The 19,128-nt window shown below is 43.0% G+C and overlaps 1 protein-coding gene across 13 annotated transcripts in view; it reads left to right on the forward strand.

Annotated features, from left to right (window-relative positions):
* Positions 1-19,128, forward strand: part of STRBP (spermatid perinuclear RNA binding protein) — a 94,944-nt gene that overhangs the window by 55,384 nt on the left and 20,432 nt on the right. For 5 of the 13 annotated variants that reach the window (XM_087879488.1, XM_034438753.3, XM_034438754.3 and 2 more), the window contains exons 4-10: positions 88-253; positions 2,387-2,531; positions 11,646-11,737; positions 11,886-11,981; positions 14,700-14,811; positions 16,242-16,339; positions 17,122-17,233. In XM_087879488.1, coding sequence (XP_087735614.1) covers positions 88-253; positions 2,387-2,531; positions 11,646-11,737; positions 11,886-11,981; positions 14,700-14,811; positions 16,242-16,339; positions 17,122-17,233 — 821 coding nt within the window. Of the gene's footprint in view, positions 1-87; positions 254-2,386; positions 2,532-7,713; positions 7,819-11,642; positions 11,738-11,885; positions 11,982-14,699; positions 14,812-16,241; positions 16,340-17,121; positions 17,234-19,128 lie in introns of all 13 variants that reach the window. The other 8 variants (XM_087879486.1, XM_087879484.1, XM_034438752.3 and 5 more) reach the window with 2 other exon arrangements.

A 19,128-nucleotide genomic window follows, 5' to 3' on the forward strand; every position in this document is an offset into this window, starting at 1 on the left:
GGAGGGATCAAAACCTGCCAAATCCAATCTAAACATCTGGCTGACTGTGCAACCAATCATAATGACATGACATTTCCTCCTCCACAGGGAGCAAGGTGGCCGGATCTTGTGCGGCGTGATGAGGATTGGTTTGGTGGCCAAAGGCTTGTTGATAAAGGACGACATGGACCTGGAACTGGTCCTGATGTGCAAAGAAAAGCCCACAGAGACCCTCTTATCCCTCGTCAAAGACAATCTACCTGTCCAAATCCAGGTGAGCTAAACTCGAGAAGCCCGCATTTATAATTAATCCCCGGGTGTTGCTGCTCCATGTTTTATATTATCTGGGCCAGTAGTGGGTTCTGTTTACCTTTGCTACCAGTTCGGAACTGTGAGCGCGCACACAGGGCGCTTCTGCGTATGCATAGAACCTTCTGTGATGACATCCAGGCAGGTGGGCGGATCCTCCTACCGCATCCGTGATGACGTACAGGCAGGTGGGAGGAGCCTCCAGCCACTCCCGCCGCTGCCTAACCGGGGCGAACCCACTACTGATCTGGGTATAGAAGAAATGTTTGTCAGCAGCAGTGGGTTTCACATATTCTTGCCACCGGTTCGCTCGTGCTCCTTCCGCGCATGCGCCCAGTCTTCTGCATGCTCACTAGGTGCATATGCGCCTTTCACACATGTGCCCGGCCTTCCATGCATAGGCTTTGCTCGCACATGCGCCTGGCCTCGAAAACAAGGCTCAATAGGACGTCATTACGTCCCACCGTCGCCGCTACCGATTTGCCTGAATTGCTCCGAACCGGCTGAATCCCACCTCTGTTTCCCAGTGTATTTTTTTTTCCTTAACCAAAGAAAAACTGGGGCAGTTTTAAAAATCTGCATCCATTTTTCTCGGTAACACAGGTTGGTCTCCAGAGAAGGTGAGAAAAAAACAGTGCAGGTTTCTTTGTTTTTTTTCCCTTCCCCCTTTTGCTGCCGGTTGCTGGAAGCAGCGTTTGGAAGGCCATTTTTCTTGGCGAGGTGTCTTTTCTGAGCTGAGCAAGGGCAGCCCCCCCCCCCTGCTGTCCGCTGCTCAAAAGTCTGCCCTCTAAACAAATCCTGCACCAGATAGGAAATACAGTCGTCCTTGTGACTTTCAGCTCGTATGCAGAAAGCATCTCTCCGCAAACAAACAAGTTAAGTTGCCTCCAAGATGGGAGTGTCGGGTATCCCTTAACTCAGCAGCCCCAGGCTGCCACCCAAAATATCTTGGCCAAGGCGGTGTTATTTCTGTGGGGAGGGTGGCAGTAAACCAGCTCTCCCATGTAAATGCACCATTAATGTCCTGGCTTCAGTTTCCAGTTGTAAAAAAAAAAAATCACTTCCACTGTGTTTCCCATGTTTTCCCTTCTTAAGAAAGAAACACAACAGAATCCTAGGGCTGGAAGAGACCTCGGAGGTCTTCTAGTCCGCCTCTTTGCTTAAACAATTGGAAGGGACCTTGGAGGTCTTCTAGTCCAACCCCCTGCTCACTATACCATTCCAGACAAATGGCTGTCCAATCTCTTCTTCAAAACCTTCAGTGATGAAGCACCCACAATTTCTTGTGGCAAGCCGTTCCACTGGTTAATTGTTCTCACTGTCGGGAAGATTCTCCTTTCTACCCTGTTTCTCCACCCCCCAAAATGAGACCTCCCCTGATAATAAGCCCAATCGGGCTTTTGAGCGCATGGCAATAAGGCCAAGCGCTTATTTCAGGGTTCAAAAAAATACAAGACAGGGTCTTATTTTCGGGGAAACATGGTAGATAGATAGATAGATAGATAGATAGATAGATAGATAGATAGATAGATAGATAGATAGATAGAAGATAGATCGATCGATAGCAGAGAGAAAGAGATAGCAGATAGATAGATAGAAAGATAGATAGATATAGATAACTGATAAATAGATTATATAAATAGATACCCTGTTTTCCCCAAAATAAGACCTCCCCTGATAATAAGCCCAATCGGGCTTTTGAGCGCATGGCAATAAGGCCAAGCGCTTATTTCAGGGTTCAAAAAAATATAAGACAGGGTCTTATTTTCGGGGAAACATGGTAGGTAGGTAGGTAAGTAGATAGATAGATAGATAGATAGATAGATAGATAGATAGATAGATAGATAGATAGATAGATAGATAGCAGAGAGAGAGAGATAGCAGATAGATAGATAGAAAGATAGATAGATATAGATAACTGATAGATAGATTATATAAATAGATACCCTGTTTTCCCCAAAATAAGACATCCCCTGATAATCAGCCCAATCGGGCTTTTGAGCGCATGGCAATAAGGCCAAGTGCTTATTTCAGGGTTCAAAAAAATATAAGACAGGGTCTGCGGCTTGACGGAGCCCGTTTTTCTGTATCGTTTCAGAAACTCACCGAAGAGAAGTACCACATAGAACACCATCCCAGCGAAGCGTCCATCGTCATCCGTAGCACAACAGGGCTCCCGCTAACCCTCAAGGTGACCCTCACCTCTCCGCTAATCCGTGATGAAGCCGAGAAGAAGGACGGAGGTAAAGAGAGACGTTGGAAGGAAGGGGCTGATCTTGGGTGCAACGGGGTTCACTTGGCCACAAGGGAAGGGTGCATAGCTGCTGACCTCAGTGGTAGACCCAGAGTAGAGCCAGTCTTCCTGTGGGACACTAAGCTTAGAGGAGTCTCTGGTCACCAAATAGCAATAGCACTTAGACTTACCTGTGTTATCCCCAAAATAAGCCTGGGTCTTATATTAATTTTTGCTCCAAAAGACGCCTTATGGCTTATTTTCTAGTTAGGTCTTACTTTGGGGAAAATACAGTACTAAACCCCTCCGTCTGCTGACGATCTTAACTGGGGCTTAATTTTGGGGTAGGGCTTCTATTACGAGCATCCTGAAAAATCATGCTAGGGCTTATTTTCTACTTGGGTCTTATTTTCGGGGAAACTGGGTATATACCCCTTCACAGTGCTTTACAGCTCCCTCTAAACAGTTTACAGCATCAGCCTCTTGCCCCCCAACAATCTGGGTCCTCATTTTGCCGACCTCGGAAGGACGGAAGTCTTGAGTCAACCTTGAAGCCGGTCAGGATCGAACTGCCAAATCGCTGGCAATCGGCAGAATTAGTCTGCAATACTGTATTGCACAGCCCAGCCATCGAAGATACTACTTGAATTTCTAGAGGGATAGAAACTTATAATTTCCTATAATGCCCCCTGAATCAGAAACTGGCAGGATTTGACTTGGCCTGGATTTGCAGCCACCGACTATGTTTCCCCGAAAATAAGACCAGGTCTTATATTAATTATTGCCCCAAAATCCATTAGGACTTATTTTCTGGTTAGGGCTTATTTTGGGGGGAAATATAGTACTAAATGCATCCGTTTGGCTGACAATCTTAACTGATGTTTATTTTGGGGGTAGGGCTTATATTATGAGTATCCTGAAAAATCATGCTAGGACTTATTTTTGGTTGGGTCTTATTTTGGGGGAAATAGGATATTTTGGTGCGAAACAAGCCAGTTTCTGGAGTGAGCTAGACTTTCAAGACTGTAGAAAGTTTTATTTCTACCGTCTGGAAACGGATAATCTGGTGGCCGAAGGCCCAAGGGATTGGGATTAGATGGGTTTTGGTGTCTCTCCCATCTCTGAATGCATTCAGATGTCTGGATTTGGGGCTAAGCATGAGGAGAAAATTTGTAACCTGACATTAAAAGCCTCTGGAGGTTGTGACCTCTTTTTCACTGGATGCTGTTTTGGAGGTAGAAGAAGCAGATTCTTTTGGTTCCTTTCTAAATAAATGGTCCTAGGAGTAGTTCTAGTCATATTTCAGTTAGTGCCAAAGGAAGAGAAAGGTTTCTAAAAGTCATTCCCTATTTTCATAATTTTATAATCTTACAAGGAGATCCTTTGAGTAGGATTATGTCCCACCAAGTAACCTTCACTGACATTTCTTCTACTTCGCTATCGGTTGTCAATCAATATCAAGTCAGTTTGCTTTATAAATGCTGGCCCGGGAGGGGGGGGGGAAACAATTACGTGAGACAAGGGTTCCCTCGAAACCACAAAAATGTGTGTCTCTGCTTTTCCCGCAAACGTGCCGGCACGTCAGTCTAGAACGAAAGCGTCACACGGTCCAATTGTGACAAGAGGGATTGCAACGGGTTGCAGCCAGGGGTGGGCTTCAAAACTTTTAGCAAGGAGTCCTCTGCCTGGTTGCTGGGTGAGCGTGGCCATGGTGGGCGTGGCCTAGTCGCCTCCTGCACCAAGGTGGGGGGGGCATTTTTGCCCTCCCTGGGCTCCGGAGGCTTTTTTTGAGCCTCCGGGAGGGCGAAAATGGCCTACCCAGTTCTGGAGGCCGGGAACAGGCCCGTTTCCGGCCTTCCCGAACTTCCAGTAGGCCCGTTTTTCGCCTTCCCCGAGCCTCCGCATGTGCCCTGCCCTTGCCTGCATCTAAAACGGGCCGTGTGGGGACTCCTGGGAGGGGCAGGGTGGGGTGGGCGGGACCAGCCAGGATTTGGGGGTTCTCTGAACTGCACAGAATCTTAGCTAGAGATTCTCCCGAACCCCTAGCAGCCCACCGCTGCATCTTCCCTCTTTTGAGTTTACCTCATGGGCATCTGCTTGCCATTCCTCCATGCAGTATCAAGCCGACATCGCTGTTCTTGATATTGGATCTTCTGCTTTTTTGGAGCAGACCAGCCAAGAACTTCTGACAGTTTTGGTTGGATGGGTCAACTGATCCGAAAAGGAGCCCAGAGCAGATTTGAGAGTTCTTCCATGCCCTAGCCTCAACTCCATTTTATTTTTGTGGTTGGTGCTGTCATTCCGGACCAGTGATGGTGAACCTTTTCAGCACCGAGTGCCCAAACTGGAACGCATGTACGCTGGAGCACCTGAAACCCAAAAACCAGCTGGCCGGTGACCTCATGCCTGTTTTTTGGCCATTTTCAGGCAATTTTCGGCTGTTTTCAGGCCATTTTTGGGCCCAAAACAGCCTGAAAATGGCCCCAAAACAGCCCCCAAAACGCCCTGAAAATGGCCTGAAATGGCTGTTTTTCAGGCTGTTTTCAGGCCGTTTTCCAGCACTCCGGCGCCCGCAAACACCAGCTGGAACACATGCCCACAGAGAGGGCTTTGCGTGCCACCTCGGGCACGTGTGTGCCCTAGGTTCGCCATCACGTTTCTAGACCCAAATCTTAGGCATTGCACCAATTCTATTGCGGAAGACACGAATTGGATTTTCCCACCTCCCGATGCCACCCACTGAATCACTTCAGCAGCAAAACTTGGACACCCGGTGTTCGGTTGTCACTCTTCCCAAAACTGTGCCATGCAGACAAAACGCTCTTTTTACTATTGTTTTTTTTTTTAATTAGAAAAACAAAACAAAAGCGTTTTCTATTGCGAGTCCATTTATTAATTTTTGTCCATTTGCTGGCAGTTTTTCGATGTAGTAAAAAAAAAAAAAATCTGTGTTTTTCTTGATGGGCTGTTATCTGGATGAATGGCTCCTTTGTCCATTTTTTTTCTCCCCTGTCCTTGGGTGGTGGGAGGAATCTCCCTTTTCCCTGCCCTGTACCAGCTGCTGGGAGCAATGAACGACAGCCCTCCCCCCACCCAACTCAACTCCCTCCCCCCCATCACATTTGCTTACTGTGATTTCATGGACCTCCACTTGGCCTGACCCAACCTTCAGATATTTCTTCAATTCCACTTCCAGAATAACCAAGGCTGTTGAAGATGTTGATTTGCTATCATTATGGGTTCTCCTACAGTAGTGGCCAAAATTGTGGGAACCTTTTGGGGGAAAGTGTATTTTCTAAAACTAGCTAATAACACCAATTTTTATTTTTTTTTTGGACTAGTACCATAAAATTATATACCAATGGAAAGATACCGTGTTTCCCCGAAAATATGACCCTGTCATATTTTTTTGAACCCTGAAATAAGCTCTTGGCCTTATTGCCATGCGCTCAAAAGTCAGTTTGGGCTTATTATCAGGGGATGTCTTATTTTGGGGGAAACAGGGTATCTATCTAATCTATCTATTTCTATCTCTATCTATCTATCTATCTATCTATCTGCTATCTATCTGCTATCTCTCTCTGCTATCTATGTATATCTATCAGCTGTCAGTTATCTATATCTATTCTATCAGTTATCTATCTATCTGCTATCTCTGCTATCTATCTGTCTATCTATCTATTTCTATCTATCTATATCTATCTATTTGCTATCTCTCTGCTATCTATCTATTTATCTATATCAGCTATCAGTTATCTATATCTATTCTATCAGTTATCTATCTATCTGCTATCTCTCTCTGCTATCTATCTATATCTATCAGCTATCTATCAGTTATCTATATCTATTCTATCAGTTATCTATCTATCTGCTATCTGCTATCTCTCTCTGCTATCTATCTATATCTATCAGCTATCTATCAGTTATCTATATCTATTCTATCAGTTATCTATCTATCTGCTATCTCTGCTATCTATCTGTCTATCTATCTATTTCTATCTATCTATATCTATCTATCTATTTGCTATCTCTCTCTGCTATCTATCTATTTATCTATATCAGCTATCAGTTATCTATATCTATTCTATCAGTTATCTATCTATCTGCTATCTCTCTCTGCTATCTATCTATATCTATCAGCTATCTATCAGTTATCTATATCTATTCTATCAGTTATCTATCTATCTGCTATCTCTCTCTGCTATCTATTTATATCTATCAGCTATCTATCAGTTATCTATATCTATTCTATCAGTTATCTATCTATCTGCTATCTCTCTGCTATCTATCTATATCAGCTATCTATCAGTTATCTATATCTATTCTATCAGTTATCTATCTATCTGCTATCTCTCTCTGCTATCTATTTATATCTATCAGCTATCTATCAGTTATCTATATCTATTCTATCAGTTATCTATCTATCTATCTATCTATCTATCTATCTATCTATCTATCTATCTATCTATCTGCTATCTCTCTGCTATCTATCTATCTACCTACCTACCTACCTACTTACCTACTGTGTTTCCCCGAAAATATGACCCTGTCTTATATTTTTTTGAACCCTGAAATAAGCTCTCGGCCTTATTGCCGGGCGCTCAAAAGCCCAATTGGGCTTATTATCAGGGGATGTCTTATTTTGGGGGAAACAGGGTAATTGTATCAAGAATGTAATGCTGTAACTTTTATGAAGGATTTGCTATTAGAATAGCTGTTACAGTATAAAGAAGAAAAGTGAAATACATAGAAAAAAACCTAGATCTACAAAAATGATCACCCTAGAAAAAACGAGATATGTAAAAATTATCACCATGTCAGTTAATACTTCATTGGGTAATCTTTAGCATGAATTACAACCTTACAACGCCTTTCCATGGAGTGAACCAAGTCTTTTAGTTCTGCAGCTGTTATCATGTGAAACCAAGACTGAATGATGGCTTCTATTAACTGGGTTTTATTACTGAGTCGCTTCTGACTAACAAGTTTCTTTCGTTGGCTGCTCCATCGATTTTCACTTGGGTGAAGGTCTGGGCTCTTCCCAGGCCATTCCAGCAGTGGAATAGGATTATCTTGAAACTCTTCCCAAAAAAAGTGGTGTTGTTAGCCATCAAACTTCAAAAATACACTTTTTCCACAATTTTGGCCACTACTGTAGATACGTGTCTCTTTCCTCCTCACTCTGCCCTCAGTCCAGCCCCGGTTGTTTAATGGACTCCATGGCTTGAAGTCTGGAGAAAAAGAGATGGATTCTTCTGAAGAAAACCTGGGTTTCTTCTGGATAAAAGTGAGCTGGCGTAAGTTGACGTGGCCCATTGGTCTGGCCAAGAAAGAAACCCAAGTGAGAAGAAGAAGAAGTCAATTAACCTTTAGAGGAAGGACTCATGTTGACACAGATTCCACCTTACATCCTTTTGCAATGCTAATGCCTCTTCTTTCTTCACCCCCTGGTCTCCTTTGTGGAGTAAATCATGACCTTTTGTATCTCCTCAACCTTACCTAGAACTTCCCTTACTAACCTTTCACCACCATTGATGGACCAGGCATGAAACCGATGACCGTTTTCTACCCATGGTTTTTCCCGACTGGTCCTCTCCTTCTCTTCCTCCACCCCAGCTCCTCTTTCCATTCTTCTCTTTCCCCCCCCACCAACTACCCCCTTTCCCCTCCTCCCAAGAGTTTCACTCTCTCACAATCGCTGTCTCCAATCTAAGAGGCACAACCTTTTCAGAAACACCACAACATAACTTCTCCCCACCCCTGTTGTTTTCCAAGGTCTTCCCTCAAACCTCTTTCAGCATGGCTCCTTCAAGTAAGCATTAACCAGCAACTTTGAGGGGAAGGTCTTATCTTCCTCCGGGTGAACCATTAAGACAGAAGAAAAGCTACCGTGTGGGTCTCAAAAAAACTTCATCTGCCATTTTGCCTTTCCTTCGCTCTGTGTTAATGGTTACCCAACTGCACGATTCAGTGAAGGAAGCTGCTTAGGACCATTCGTGGTTGGTGAGATGGCCTTGGAGACGGACAATCTGTAGTTGTTGTTTTTTGACCTCCCCTCAAATGCCTTTCAAGCAAAGTCTTCAATTTACTCGCCAGTTGCTGTACAATTTGAGCAGATCGTTCTGCCGCGTCTGGGCCGCGATTTGTGAAAAGGCCACTCTTACAAATTCGATCAATTAATCAATAAGCACCATTCGCTTTCCCTGAAGTACAAACGTTTTATCGGATCCAAATGACCCCCCCAAGTTATCCATGGAAGGTGACCAGTGTGGTCCTTCCCCTCATAGGAGAAGGAACCGTTGCAGACTAAAAGTTGAGGAGAGAAAAGAAAAAACAAAAAACAACAACTACAGCTTTAACTTCGTTTTTTTTTTCCCCCTGGAAAACCAACCGACCGCCAAATCCCCCAAAACTAGAGTTGTGTCCTTGTTGTTGCTTGTGAGCCTCTTGAGGGCTTAATCTTGTGGATGACTTTGCAGCTTTTATTGGGCCGTCTTACAAAACCGGTCACGCCAGTAACTCTCCCTCCCTCCGCCGAATCGAAAAAACAAAAACAAAAAACAACGCTGCAAAGTTCATAAGAGGGTCGACGGTAACTGTGTGAGGCTTTGTGGTATCTCAACAAGGCAAGAACAGCGAACGCAAGACAGATTTATTTATTTATTTTTGAGGTTTATTCTCTTTTTTCAGCTTCCTTATGCCCCGGCGGGCCCACTGTTGAGTAAAGCAGAGGTCTTCCATCTTGGCGACTTTACGGCTTGTCGACTTCCAACTCCCAGAATCCTAGGCGTTGAAGTTCACAAGTGGTAGTAAAGTTCCCAAGGTTGGAAACCCCCTGGAGTAAAGGTATGGCTGAAAACACAAGAAAATACAAAACTATAAAATTGCCCCTTCCGACCACAATTTGCACTGTAGCACAAAGGGGACCCAGTGACTCGGCGGCTAAGACGCTGAGCTTGTCGATCGGAAGGTCGGCAGTTCAGCGGTTCAAATCCCTAGTGCCACGTAATGGGGTGAGCTCCCGTTCCTTGTCCCAGCTTCTGCCCACCTAGCAGTTCGAAAGCACGTAAAAAAATGCAAGTAGAAAAATAGGCACCACCTTTGGTGGGAAGGGAACAGCGTTCCGTGCGCCTTTAGCATTGAGTCATGCTGGCCACATGACCACGGAGACGTCTTTGGACAGTGCTGGCTCTTCGGCTTTGAAACAGAGATGAGCACCGCCCCCTAGAGTCGGGAATGACCAGCACGTATGTGCGAGGGGAACCTTTACCTTTTATACTTTTCCCAGCCAGCAATATCTGTTTGTGTGTGTTGATTCACACCCATCCATTGCTTCCTTTCCCCAAAAAAACGGCAGTTGTTCTGGGGAACTTTTTCAGGAGAATCACACAAACACACCCTTAAAACTTCCGCCCCAGTTTCCTCTTTCTCGAGAGCTTTGTGGAAGCTCTTGGTTCAACTTTGAAAAAGTTGTCATTCTTATTGCAAAGTTCAAAACACAACATTGGCTTGTCGTCTTAAAAAAATAAAAAATAAAAATTGGGTGTGGTTGGTCGCCATCCGAAGCTGAAGGTTGAATTTGTCCGGGGTCCCGAATGGATTCGTTGCCCGTTTTAGCACCCGCAAAATTTCTTAAAAGTTGTGGATGCAGAATCTTACCCAGAAAACCTATGATCTGATGACAAGGGACGAGGCCCAAGAATTTGTTCACAGATCTCTCTCAGCAAATGTCTTCCCCACCCCCCAAAAAAATACTTCTACCTAACGAACCGGCAAAGTATTTTGATGTTTGCTGCAGCCAATCCAGGTCTTATCTAAGAAAAAAGAGAAAATTGGAGGAAACCGACAGATTTTCCCGCCTTCCAAAGTTTGTGGGCCACGCCACAAGGCTTCCAAAGGAAAAAAGAGTGTAAATTTCAACGATTTGTTGCTTCTTCATCCAAATTTGTGAAAAGAACGTTTAAAATAACAAAAGTTCTCCGCAGATTCCTGGTTTTCCAGGCGTCTTGGCTCTGAAGGTTGCCGATCATTGCTTTTTCTGAAAAAGTAGATGAGTACATAAGCAAACCCTCAAGCCTTTTGCAAGGAGCAGAGAAGCCGCTGAAAATCTCTCTCTCTCTTTCTCTCTCTCTCCCACCCTCCCTCTCTTTTCCTCCCCCTCTCTTTTCCTCTCTCTTTCCCTTTCTCTCTCTTTCCCTCTTTCTTTTTCCCCCCTCTTCTTTCTCTTTCCCTCTTTCTCTCCTCTCTCTTTCTCTCTCTCTCCCTCCTCTTTTTCTCTTTTTCCCTCCCTTCCTCCCTCTTTCCCTCTCTCTGCCTCCCTCCCCCCTGTCTCTTTCCCTTTCTCTTTCCCTCTATCTCTTTCCCTCTCCCTCTCTTTTCCTCTCTCCCTTTCCTTCCCACCCTCCCTCTCTCTTTTCCTCTCTCTCTCTTTCCCTCTTTCTTTCCCCCCCTCTTCTTTCTCTTTTCCCTTTCTCCTCTCTTTCTCTCTTTCTCCCACTCCTGTTTTTCTCTTTCCCTCCCTTCCCCTCTTTCTTTCCTTCCCCCTCTCTCTCTTTCCCTTTCTCTTTCCCTCTCTCTCTCTTTCCCTTTCTCCCTCTCGCTCCCTCTCTTCCCCTCTTTTCTCTCTCTCTTTCCCCACCTCTCTTTCCCTCTCTCTCTCTCTGCTTCCAAATTTTCTTTTTTGCCTTGAGAAATCACGAGAATGATGCAAAGCAGCACACTTTGTATCGTCTGCCCCGAGTTCTTTTTAACCAATTAATAAGATCCCAGATTGTCTGCAAACACTGGAAGAAAACAAAAACAAAAACACGGCCTATATTTTGCTCCTTGTACAACACGCCTAATTACTATACTATTTTAAAGAGAAAAAAAAAAAAAGAAGGACCTGGCACATGTGTTATGTGGTTTTGTTTTTTTAAAAAAAAATACGCGATGCCTCCTTGACAGGACAAAAATTACGGAGTTAAAATGGAAAAGCCAGTGCAATTCTGGGCGTCTTATTAAAAAAAAAACCTCTTCTGTCTTGCTGGCATTTGTTCTGTGTTTGGGGCATCAGAATTGTCCGCTTGTTCCAACTCTGCATGTCTCTTTTTGTTTTCTCTTCATATTCCCATTTTCCCAGTAGACAATGTCCCGGTGAAAGATTCTTCGGATTTACTCAGCAGGCAAAAGTGCCTCGAAGCTTTGGCGTCTCTGCGACACGCCAAATGGTTCCAGGTTCGGCATTTTGTTCTTACCTATCGTAGCCTTTTCAAAAGTTTCTTTTTTAAAAAATAATAATCATAACAAAAAAAATATAAAACCGTAGTCGTTTAGGTTGGACCACCCTTGCAGACAAGAACGGGACAATTCTGGTTTTTTTTAGGCCAGAGCAAACGGGCTAAAATCGTGCGTGATTGTGCTGCGAATCCTGAGAGATTTATGCAACCGAGTTCCTTCCTGGGCGCCGTTGAAAGGTTGGGTGAGTGTCGCTTCGTCCACGTTTGCAAAAATTTGCAATGCGGTCCGTAATTACATCTTTTTGCCTCTTCTAATTTCTCCTCCTCAGCACTTCAGTTCAACCCCGGTCAATTTCCTTTTGGTAAAAATAATCCTTGCAGGTTTTAGTACTTTCTGTGGAATGGGGTTAGGTTACCTGTCCGTAAGACAGAATCTTCAGGGCAAGCACCCAGTTGAACAAACATCTCAAGAACTTCTCCTCGACCATCTGTGGTCCCAGGATTGTCTCCTAAGTTAGGCCTGTTGAAAACAAAAGAGCAACCCCTTTTGGTGAGCAAGGAGGACCAAAGTTTTCACAACTACCACATGGTAATTCCCAAGTTTGTCCTGCAAGGACACTTCTGTCCAAAAAGTGATGGATCCAAAACAGAAGTCCTAGAGAGACAGTAGAAGAGCAGATGTGTACCTCAGGGTTGAACAGTGGAGGTCTTGGTGCCTTCTGATCTTGATTGTTGGCTGGCAGATGTATCATTACCCAGCTGACTAAGATAGGATAGGATAGGATAGGATAGGATAGGATAAGGGATAGAATTAGAATTAGAATAGAATAGAACAGAATAGCATAGCATAGCATAGCATAGCATAGAAAAGAAATCGGAATAGAATAGAAAAGAAATTGCAATAGAATAGAATAGAATAGAATAGAAGAATGAAATAATGAATAGGATAGATAGGATAGGATAGGATAGAAGAAGGGATAGAAGAAGAATTAGAATAGAATAGAATAGAAGTTGGAATAGAATAGAAAAGAAATTGGAATAGAAAAGAAATCGGAATAGAATAGAACAGAACAGAACAGAAGTTGGAATAGAAAAGAAACTGGAATAGAATAGAAGTTGGAATAGAATAGAAAAGAAATTGGAATAGAAGAATGAAATAATGAATAGAATAGGAATAGAATAAGAATTAGAATAGAATAGAATAGAATAGAATAGAATAGAATAAGGGATAGAATAGAATAAGGAATAGAATAGAATAGGGGATAAAATAGAATAGAATAGAATAAGGGGTAGAATAGAATAGAATAGCATAGCATAGCATAGAAAAGAAATCGGAATAGAATAGAAAAGAAATTGCAATAGAATAGAATAGAATAGAATAGAAGAATGAAATAATGAATAGGATAGATAGGATAGGATAGAAGGGATAGAAGAAGAATTAGAATAGAATAGAATAGAAGTTGGAATACAATAGAAAAGAAATTGGAATAGAAAAGAAATCGGAATAGAATAGAATAGAATAAGGGATAGAATAGGAATAGAATAGCATAGCATAGCATAGCATAGCATAGAAAAGAAATCGGAATAGAATAGAAAAGAAATTGCAATAGAATAGAATAGAATAGAATAGAATAGAATAGAATAGAATAGAATAGAATAGAAGAATGAAATAATGAATAGGATAGATAGGATAGGATAGGATAGAATAAGGGATAGAAGAAGAATTAGAATAGAATAGAATAGAAGTTGGAATAGAAAAGAAACGAATAGAATAGAAGTTGGAATAGAATAGAAAAGAAATTGGAATAGAAGAATGAAATAATGAATAGAATAGGAATAGAATAAGAATTAGAATAGAATAAAATAGAATAGAATAGAATAAGGGATAGAATAGAATAAGGAATAGAATAGAATAGAATAGAATAGAATAGAATAGAATAGAATAGAATAGAATAGAATAGAATAGAATAGAATAGTTTATTGGCCAAGTGTGATTGGACACACAAGGAATTTGTCTTTGGTGCATATGCTCTCAAGTGTACATAAAGAAAAAATAAAATATATTCGTCAAGAATCATAAGATACAACACTTAGTGATAGTCATAGGTTACTAAATAAGCTATCAAATCTTACTAGGAAACAAATAAAGCCAATATAAATTGAAAGATACAAGCAACATGGTTATAGTCATAAGTGGGAAGAGATAGATACTAGTAAGAAAGAGAAGAATAATAGTAGTCCAGCCTTAGTAAATAGTTTGACAGTGTTGAGGGAATTATTTGTTTAGCAGAGTGATGGCATTCGGGAAAAAAACTGTCCTTGTGTCTAGTTGTTCTGGTGTGCAGGGCTCTATAGCGTCGTTTTGAGGGTAGGAGTTGAAACACTTTATATCCAGGATGCGAGGGGTCTGTAGATATTTTCCCAGCCCTCTTTAACATCAATAATGAGGGGCATCCTTGTTGGCACCTATCTCTGCTACAGAGCAATTCCTTTTCCCCCATCCTGGAATATTATTAGATATATATGTATGTATGTATGTATGTATGTATGTATGTATGTATGTATATTTTACATATTCCATATGAGGGATTTTTCTCCTTGGTCCCGATTGATGTGCTGGTTGATAAAAGAGTCCCTACAGAAATTGTGTTCTGTTATTCTGATGTAAACGTTGAATTTGGATCACACATACTGCTGCTTCTGCCCATGGTACACTCAATGGTGAGTGAATCTCAAAACACCAATCGCCAGAACAGGAAATGATTCTCCTTTGGTGGGTCCAAAAGTTCAGATACCTCAAAAGAAAGAGGGCCGAATTTCGAACCATGGCAACGACGGATGGAAATTTATTCCGTGCCTTTCTGACCTCCTGCTTTTGGGCTTGCCTTGTCTGTCCATCAGTCTTTCTTTCTGTGATATTTTCATACCATTAGTACTGACACCGTCCAGTTGTCTTCCAGCCCCTGGAGCTGCTGTGCGAGAAAGCCATTGGCACCTGTAACAGGCCGTTGGGTGCAGGAGAAGCTCTCCGGCGAGTGTTGGAGTGTTTGGCCTCCGGCATCCTGTTGCCAGGTAAGATCCGCCAAGCTTTTTCTCCAAGGTTGACCGGTCGTGCATTGATGGACCGCGCTAGCATGTCCTATCTGGATGGCCGTCTTCTGGTTTGCCGATCCTGTTGAGTTTAGAAGACAACTCCTGTTCTGACCTAGGCTTCCTTAGAAAGTATACGGCACAAACTTAGTCCCGGCAAACCTCTTCAATTCATACGGCTATAAATTACTTTCATTTACAGTCTGCAAGGATTGATAAACAGTCTTTCAGAGGAGTGTTTACAAACACCCACCTTATCTCCCTTGGAACGCTGCCAGAAAACTAATTGCCACACGCAGGGCAAGGCCAAACTTGGCACAGAGTCACAAACAGAACTTTTCCAGAGCTTTTAGCGACCAGATGAACTAATTGTTTCCTGCAAAAGCTCATGTCCCGTTCGCTCCTCTTTTATGTCTTATGGGAGGGGCCAATCATCTCCAAGCCTTACTCCCAAGTCGACCCTGTTTCCTTAATTGTTCCTGTCTCCTGGCAGCTCTGCGCATGCGCACTCTGGGAACAGGCTCATACTGTTCTTCTGCCTCACTGATGTCAGACTCCGGAGGCAGCAAAGAACTTGGCCCCCTCTCTGTCTCCGACTCAGAGCCCTCATCCGAGCCTTCCCCAGACTCCAGGACTGGCCCACGTTCCTCCCCAACCTCCTCACTGTCCGAATCTGCTGCCAGCTCTGCTGGCTGCTGGCGGGCCACAACAACTCCCCAATGTGTGGTCTTCTCTAAGTAGGAGAATGGAACAGGTTGTCCATCCTTCTTGAGAGCGGGCAAAGGTCTTCTTCTCAGATCTGTTATCGTGGGGTGATGACACCAACGTAAAACACAGTGCAGTTTTTCATAGCTGTTCACCTTTCTGAAAACACAATCTCATTTTTGAGGTTGGCTTGAGGAACCTTGGCTGATACAAGTCAAGGATGGTTGGGGGGGAGCCATTTTTTTTTCCATCCCCAGCTGCCTCCACAGCTTTTCTCTTTAGACCTTTCTTTGAAATCCATATGCAGAACTGATAACAAAGTCAACTGATAACATTGTGTAAGAGACGCCCAGGAGTGAAATTCAGCAGGTTCTGACAGGTTCTGGAGAACCGGTAGCGGAAATTTTGAGTAGTTCGGAGAACCGGCAAATACCACCTCCGGCTGGCCCCAGAGTTGGGTGGGAATGGAGATTTTGCAGTATCCTTCCCCTGCCATGCCCACCAAGCCAAACCATGCCCACCAAGCCATGCCCACAGAACCGGTAGTAAAAAAAATTTGAATTCCACCACTGGCAGACGTTCATCTCTTAACTAGCCATTTCCCTCCCAGGTAGCTCTTTTTTTGTTGTTGTTTCTGTGGCATCAGGATTATGGTTTTGAGGGTCCATTGGAGAGGGCTGAGGGTTGAACTCCTTCCTTGTACCTAGGTGGGCCCGGCGTGCATGACCCCTGCGAACGAGAGCCAACGGATGCCTTGTCTAGCGTGACTGTTCCACAAAGGGAAGCCATAACCCATAGTGCCCAGGTAAAAACATGCCAGCCACCTAGGTTGGTCTCTTTTCCCTCCAGCAATGGAGAACGAGGGTCTTCGTGGATTAAAGGCACCCAACACCGCTGCTTAGGGTGATGGGTTGAAAGCAGGGGTGGGCTGCTGGGGGTTCGCACGGGTTTGGGCGATCCTCTAGCTAAGATTCTGCTCACAAATCCCACCCCTGGCTGGCCCCTCCCACCCCACCCCTCCCCTCCCAAGAGTCTCCACGCGGCCCGTTTTGGATGCCAGGTAAGTATAGGGATTGCGTGGAGGCTCAGGGAGGGTAAAAAACGGGCCTCTGGGAAGTTCCAGAAGGCCAAAATTTGACTGTTTCCGGCCTCTGGAGGCTGGGGGAGGCTGTTTTCACCCTCCCGGAGGCTCCAGGAAAGGCTCTGGAGCCTGGGGAGGGCGAAAAACGGGCCTACCAGAAATTCAGAAACAGGTCCGTTTCTGGCCTCCAGAGGGCCTCCAGAGCCCAAGGGAGGCCGTTTTTGCCCTCCTGGAGGCTCCAGGAAAGCCTCTAGAGCCTGGGGAGAGCAAATAATGCCACACACACACCCCAGCCGTGGTGTAGGAGGCCAACTAGGCCACGTCCACCACGCCCACCCAGCAACCAGGCAGAGACCCCGTTGCTTGAGATTTTTTGAAGCCCACCCCTGGTGGAAAGCTGCCCAATCTGTGGAGCAGAGTTCTCTTTGGTATCGGAGTTGGGGCCGACTCACCAAATAATGTCCTTTCACCGCCTTATGTTTGACCCATTTTCATGGTTTCCACAGCATGCCCTGAGACTCTCGGCTTTCGGCCAAATCTACAAGGTGCTGGAGATGGATCCTCTCCCTTCCAATAAGTCGTTCCAGAAATACTCGTGGTCGGGGGTCGACAAAGAAGGTAGGTGCACCCGAAGGCAGGACAAGAAGCAACGGATGGAAACCAATCAAGGAGGGAACTAGCTAATAAAACCATTTTTTTTTTTTTTGGAGTAGTGCCTAAAATTATAGACATTATAGCATTGATTCCACTAATCAATGGAAAGAGAATTTAATCAAGAATGTAATGCAATAACTTTGGAAGGATTTGCTATTAGAATAGCAGTTACAGTACAAAGAAGAAAAGCGAAACACGTAGAAGAAACGAGATATAAAAAATGATCACCATATCAGTTAATACTTAGTTGGGTAACCTTCAGCATGAATGATGGTCTTAAAACGTCTTCCCATGGAGTGAACCAAGTCTTTTGAGTTCTGCGGCTGTTATCATGTGAAACCAAGATTGAATGATGGCTTCTGTTAACTGGGTTTTATTGCTGTGTCACTTCTGACTAACCAGTTTCTTTCATCGGAAAATCCATAGATTTTCCATTGGGTGAAGGTCTGGGCTATTCTCAGGCCATTCCAGCAGTGGAATAAGATTATCTTGAAACTCCAGTGAATATTCCTAATAAAAATGTCTCTGGTTTCCTATCAATAGGTTATTTTTTCTAGCCATTTCTTGATTTTAACCCAAAACTAGAAAATATACTAAAGAAATAAAATACTTGATTTTACATATTATAACGGCCGCGCGAATATCATTTGCACAAAATTGGAAAAATAAAAATACACCAACAGAGGAAGAATTGATTAAAAAAAATCTTAAAAGTGTGCGGAGATGGGCAAATTAACAAAAGAACTTAAAAGAAAAGGAAGATACGGAATGCTATGTAATATGGAACAAATGGTACAACTGGCTGGAGATTAGAAATCGGGGGTGGATAAAAATCAATGATTTTTTAAAAAAAAAATAAAAAAAATGGATTTTTTTTATTTAAATCGGATTTTTTTTATTTTTATCGAATTTATTTTAGTAAAAAACTTTTGGGGTAAAAATCTATCGTAAGATAGTTTTCTATTTAAGATCCATAAATAATTTAGTTTATTCAGCATGAAACGGAGCTTAGTTATGTAGCAGGAGGCTGTATATTCTGCAACACTGGGACTATCGGTGAGTCAACAGTGGGTCAAAGGAGTAACAGAGATGACAGTTGCTCTTTAAAAATTATGATTTAAATCGAGTTGATTTAAATCAAGCCTTTTTACTAGTGATTTAAATCATGATTTAAATTGTGATTTAAATCAACTCGATTTAAATTAACTCGATTTAAATCAAATCCACCCTGTTAGAAATAGTGAACAATAATGAAAGGGGAGAAATCATAAATGTAAAAAAGTTTATAGGACAATGTATAAAATGTACAAAATTAATATCATGATTGTTAGGAATTATAATGTAAATAAGAGAAAAAGGGACAAGAAGGAAAAGTACAATATAAGGGGAAATGATGTAAATATGAGAAGGACTGTTATGAAACAGTTGTAAAAAAGGACTTTATATTTTGTGTTTTGTGTTTGTTATATTGTGTTGTGTTATAAATAAATTTTTTTTAAAAAGGTTATCTTGAAACTCAAAAAAAAAAAAAGTATTGTTATTAGCCATCAAACCTCAGGTTTTTAAGAAGGGACTGGACAGCCACTTGTCTGAAATGGAATAGAGTTTCCTGCCTAAGCAGAGGGTTGGACTAGAAGACCTCCAAGGTCCCTTCCAACTCTCTTATTCTGTTCATTCTCCCTTTCCTGGACAGCTGATCGTTCCAGTGATACAATCACGGTCTAATTAATTGCAACTAATTGACTTGTGTACTGGAAAATTAGAGGGATGCGGTGTCTCAGTGGCTTAAGATGCTGAGCTTATCGATCAGAAAGTTGGCAGTTCAGTGGTTCGAATCCTGAGCACCGCGTAACGGGGTG

Source organism: Pantherophis guttatus, chromosome 16 (genome assembly GCF_059756535.1).
Source record: "Pantherophis guttatus breed Tessera chromosome 16, ASM5975653v1, whole genome shotgun sequence".
Taxonomy (NCBI): Eukaryota; Metazoa; Chordata; class Lepidosauria; order Squamata; family Colubridae; genus Pantherophis; species Pantherophis guttatus.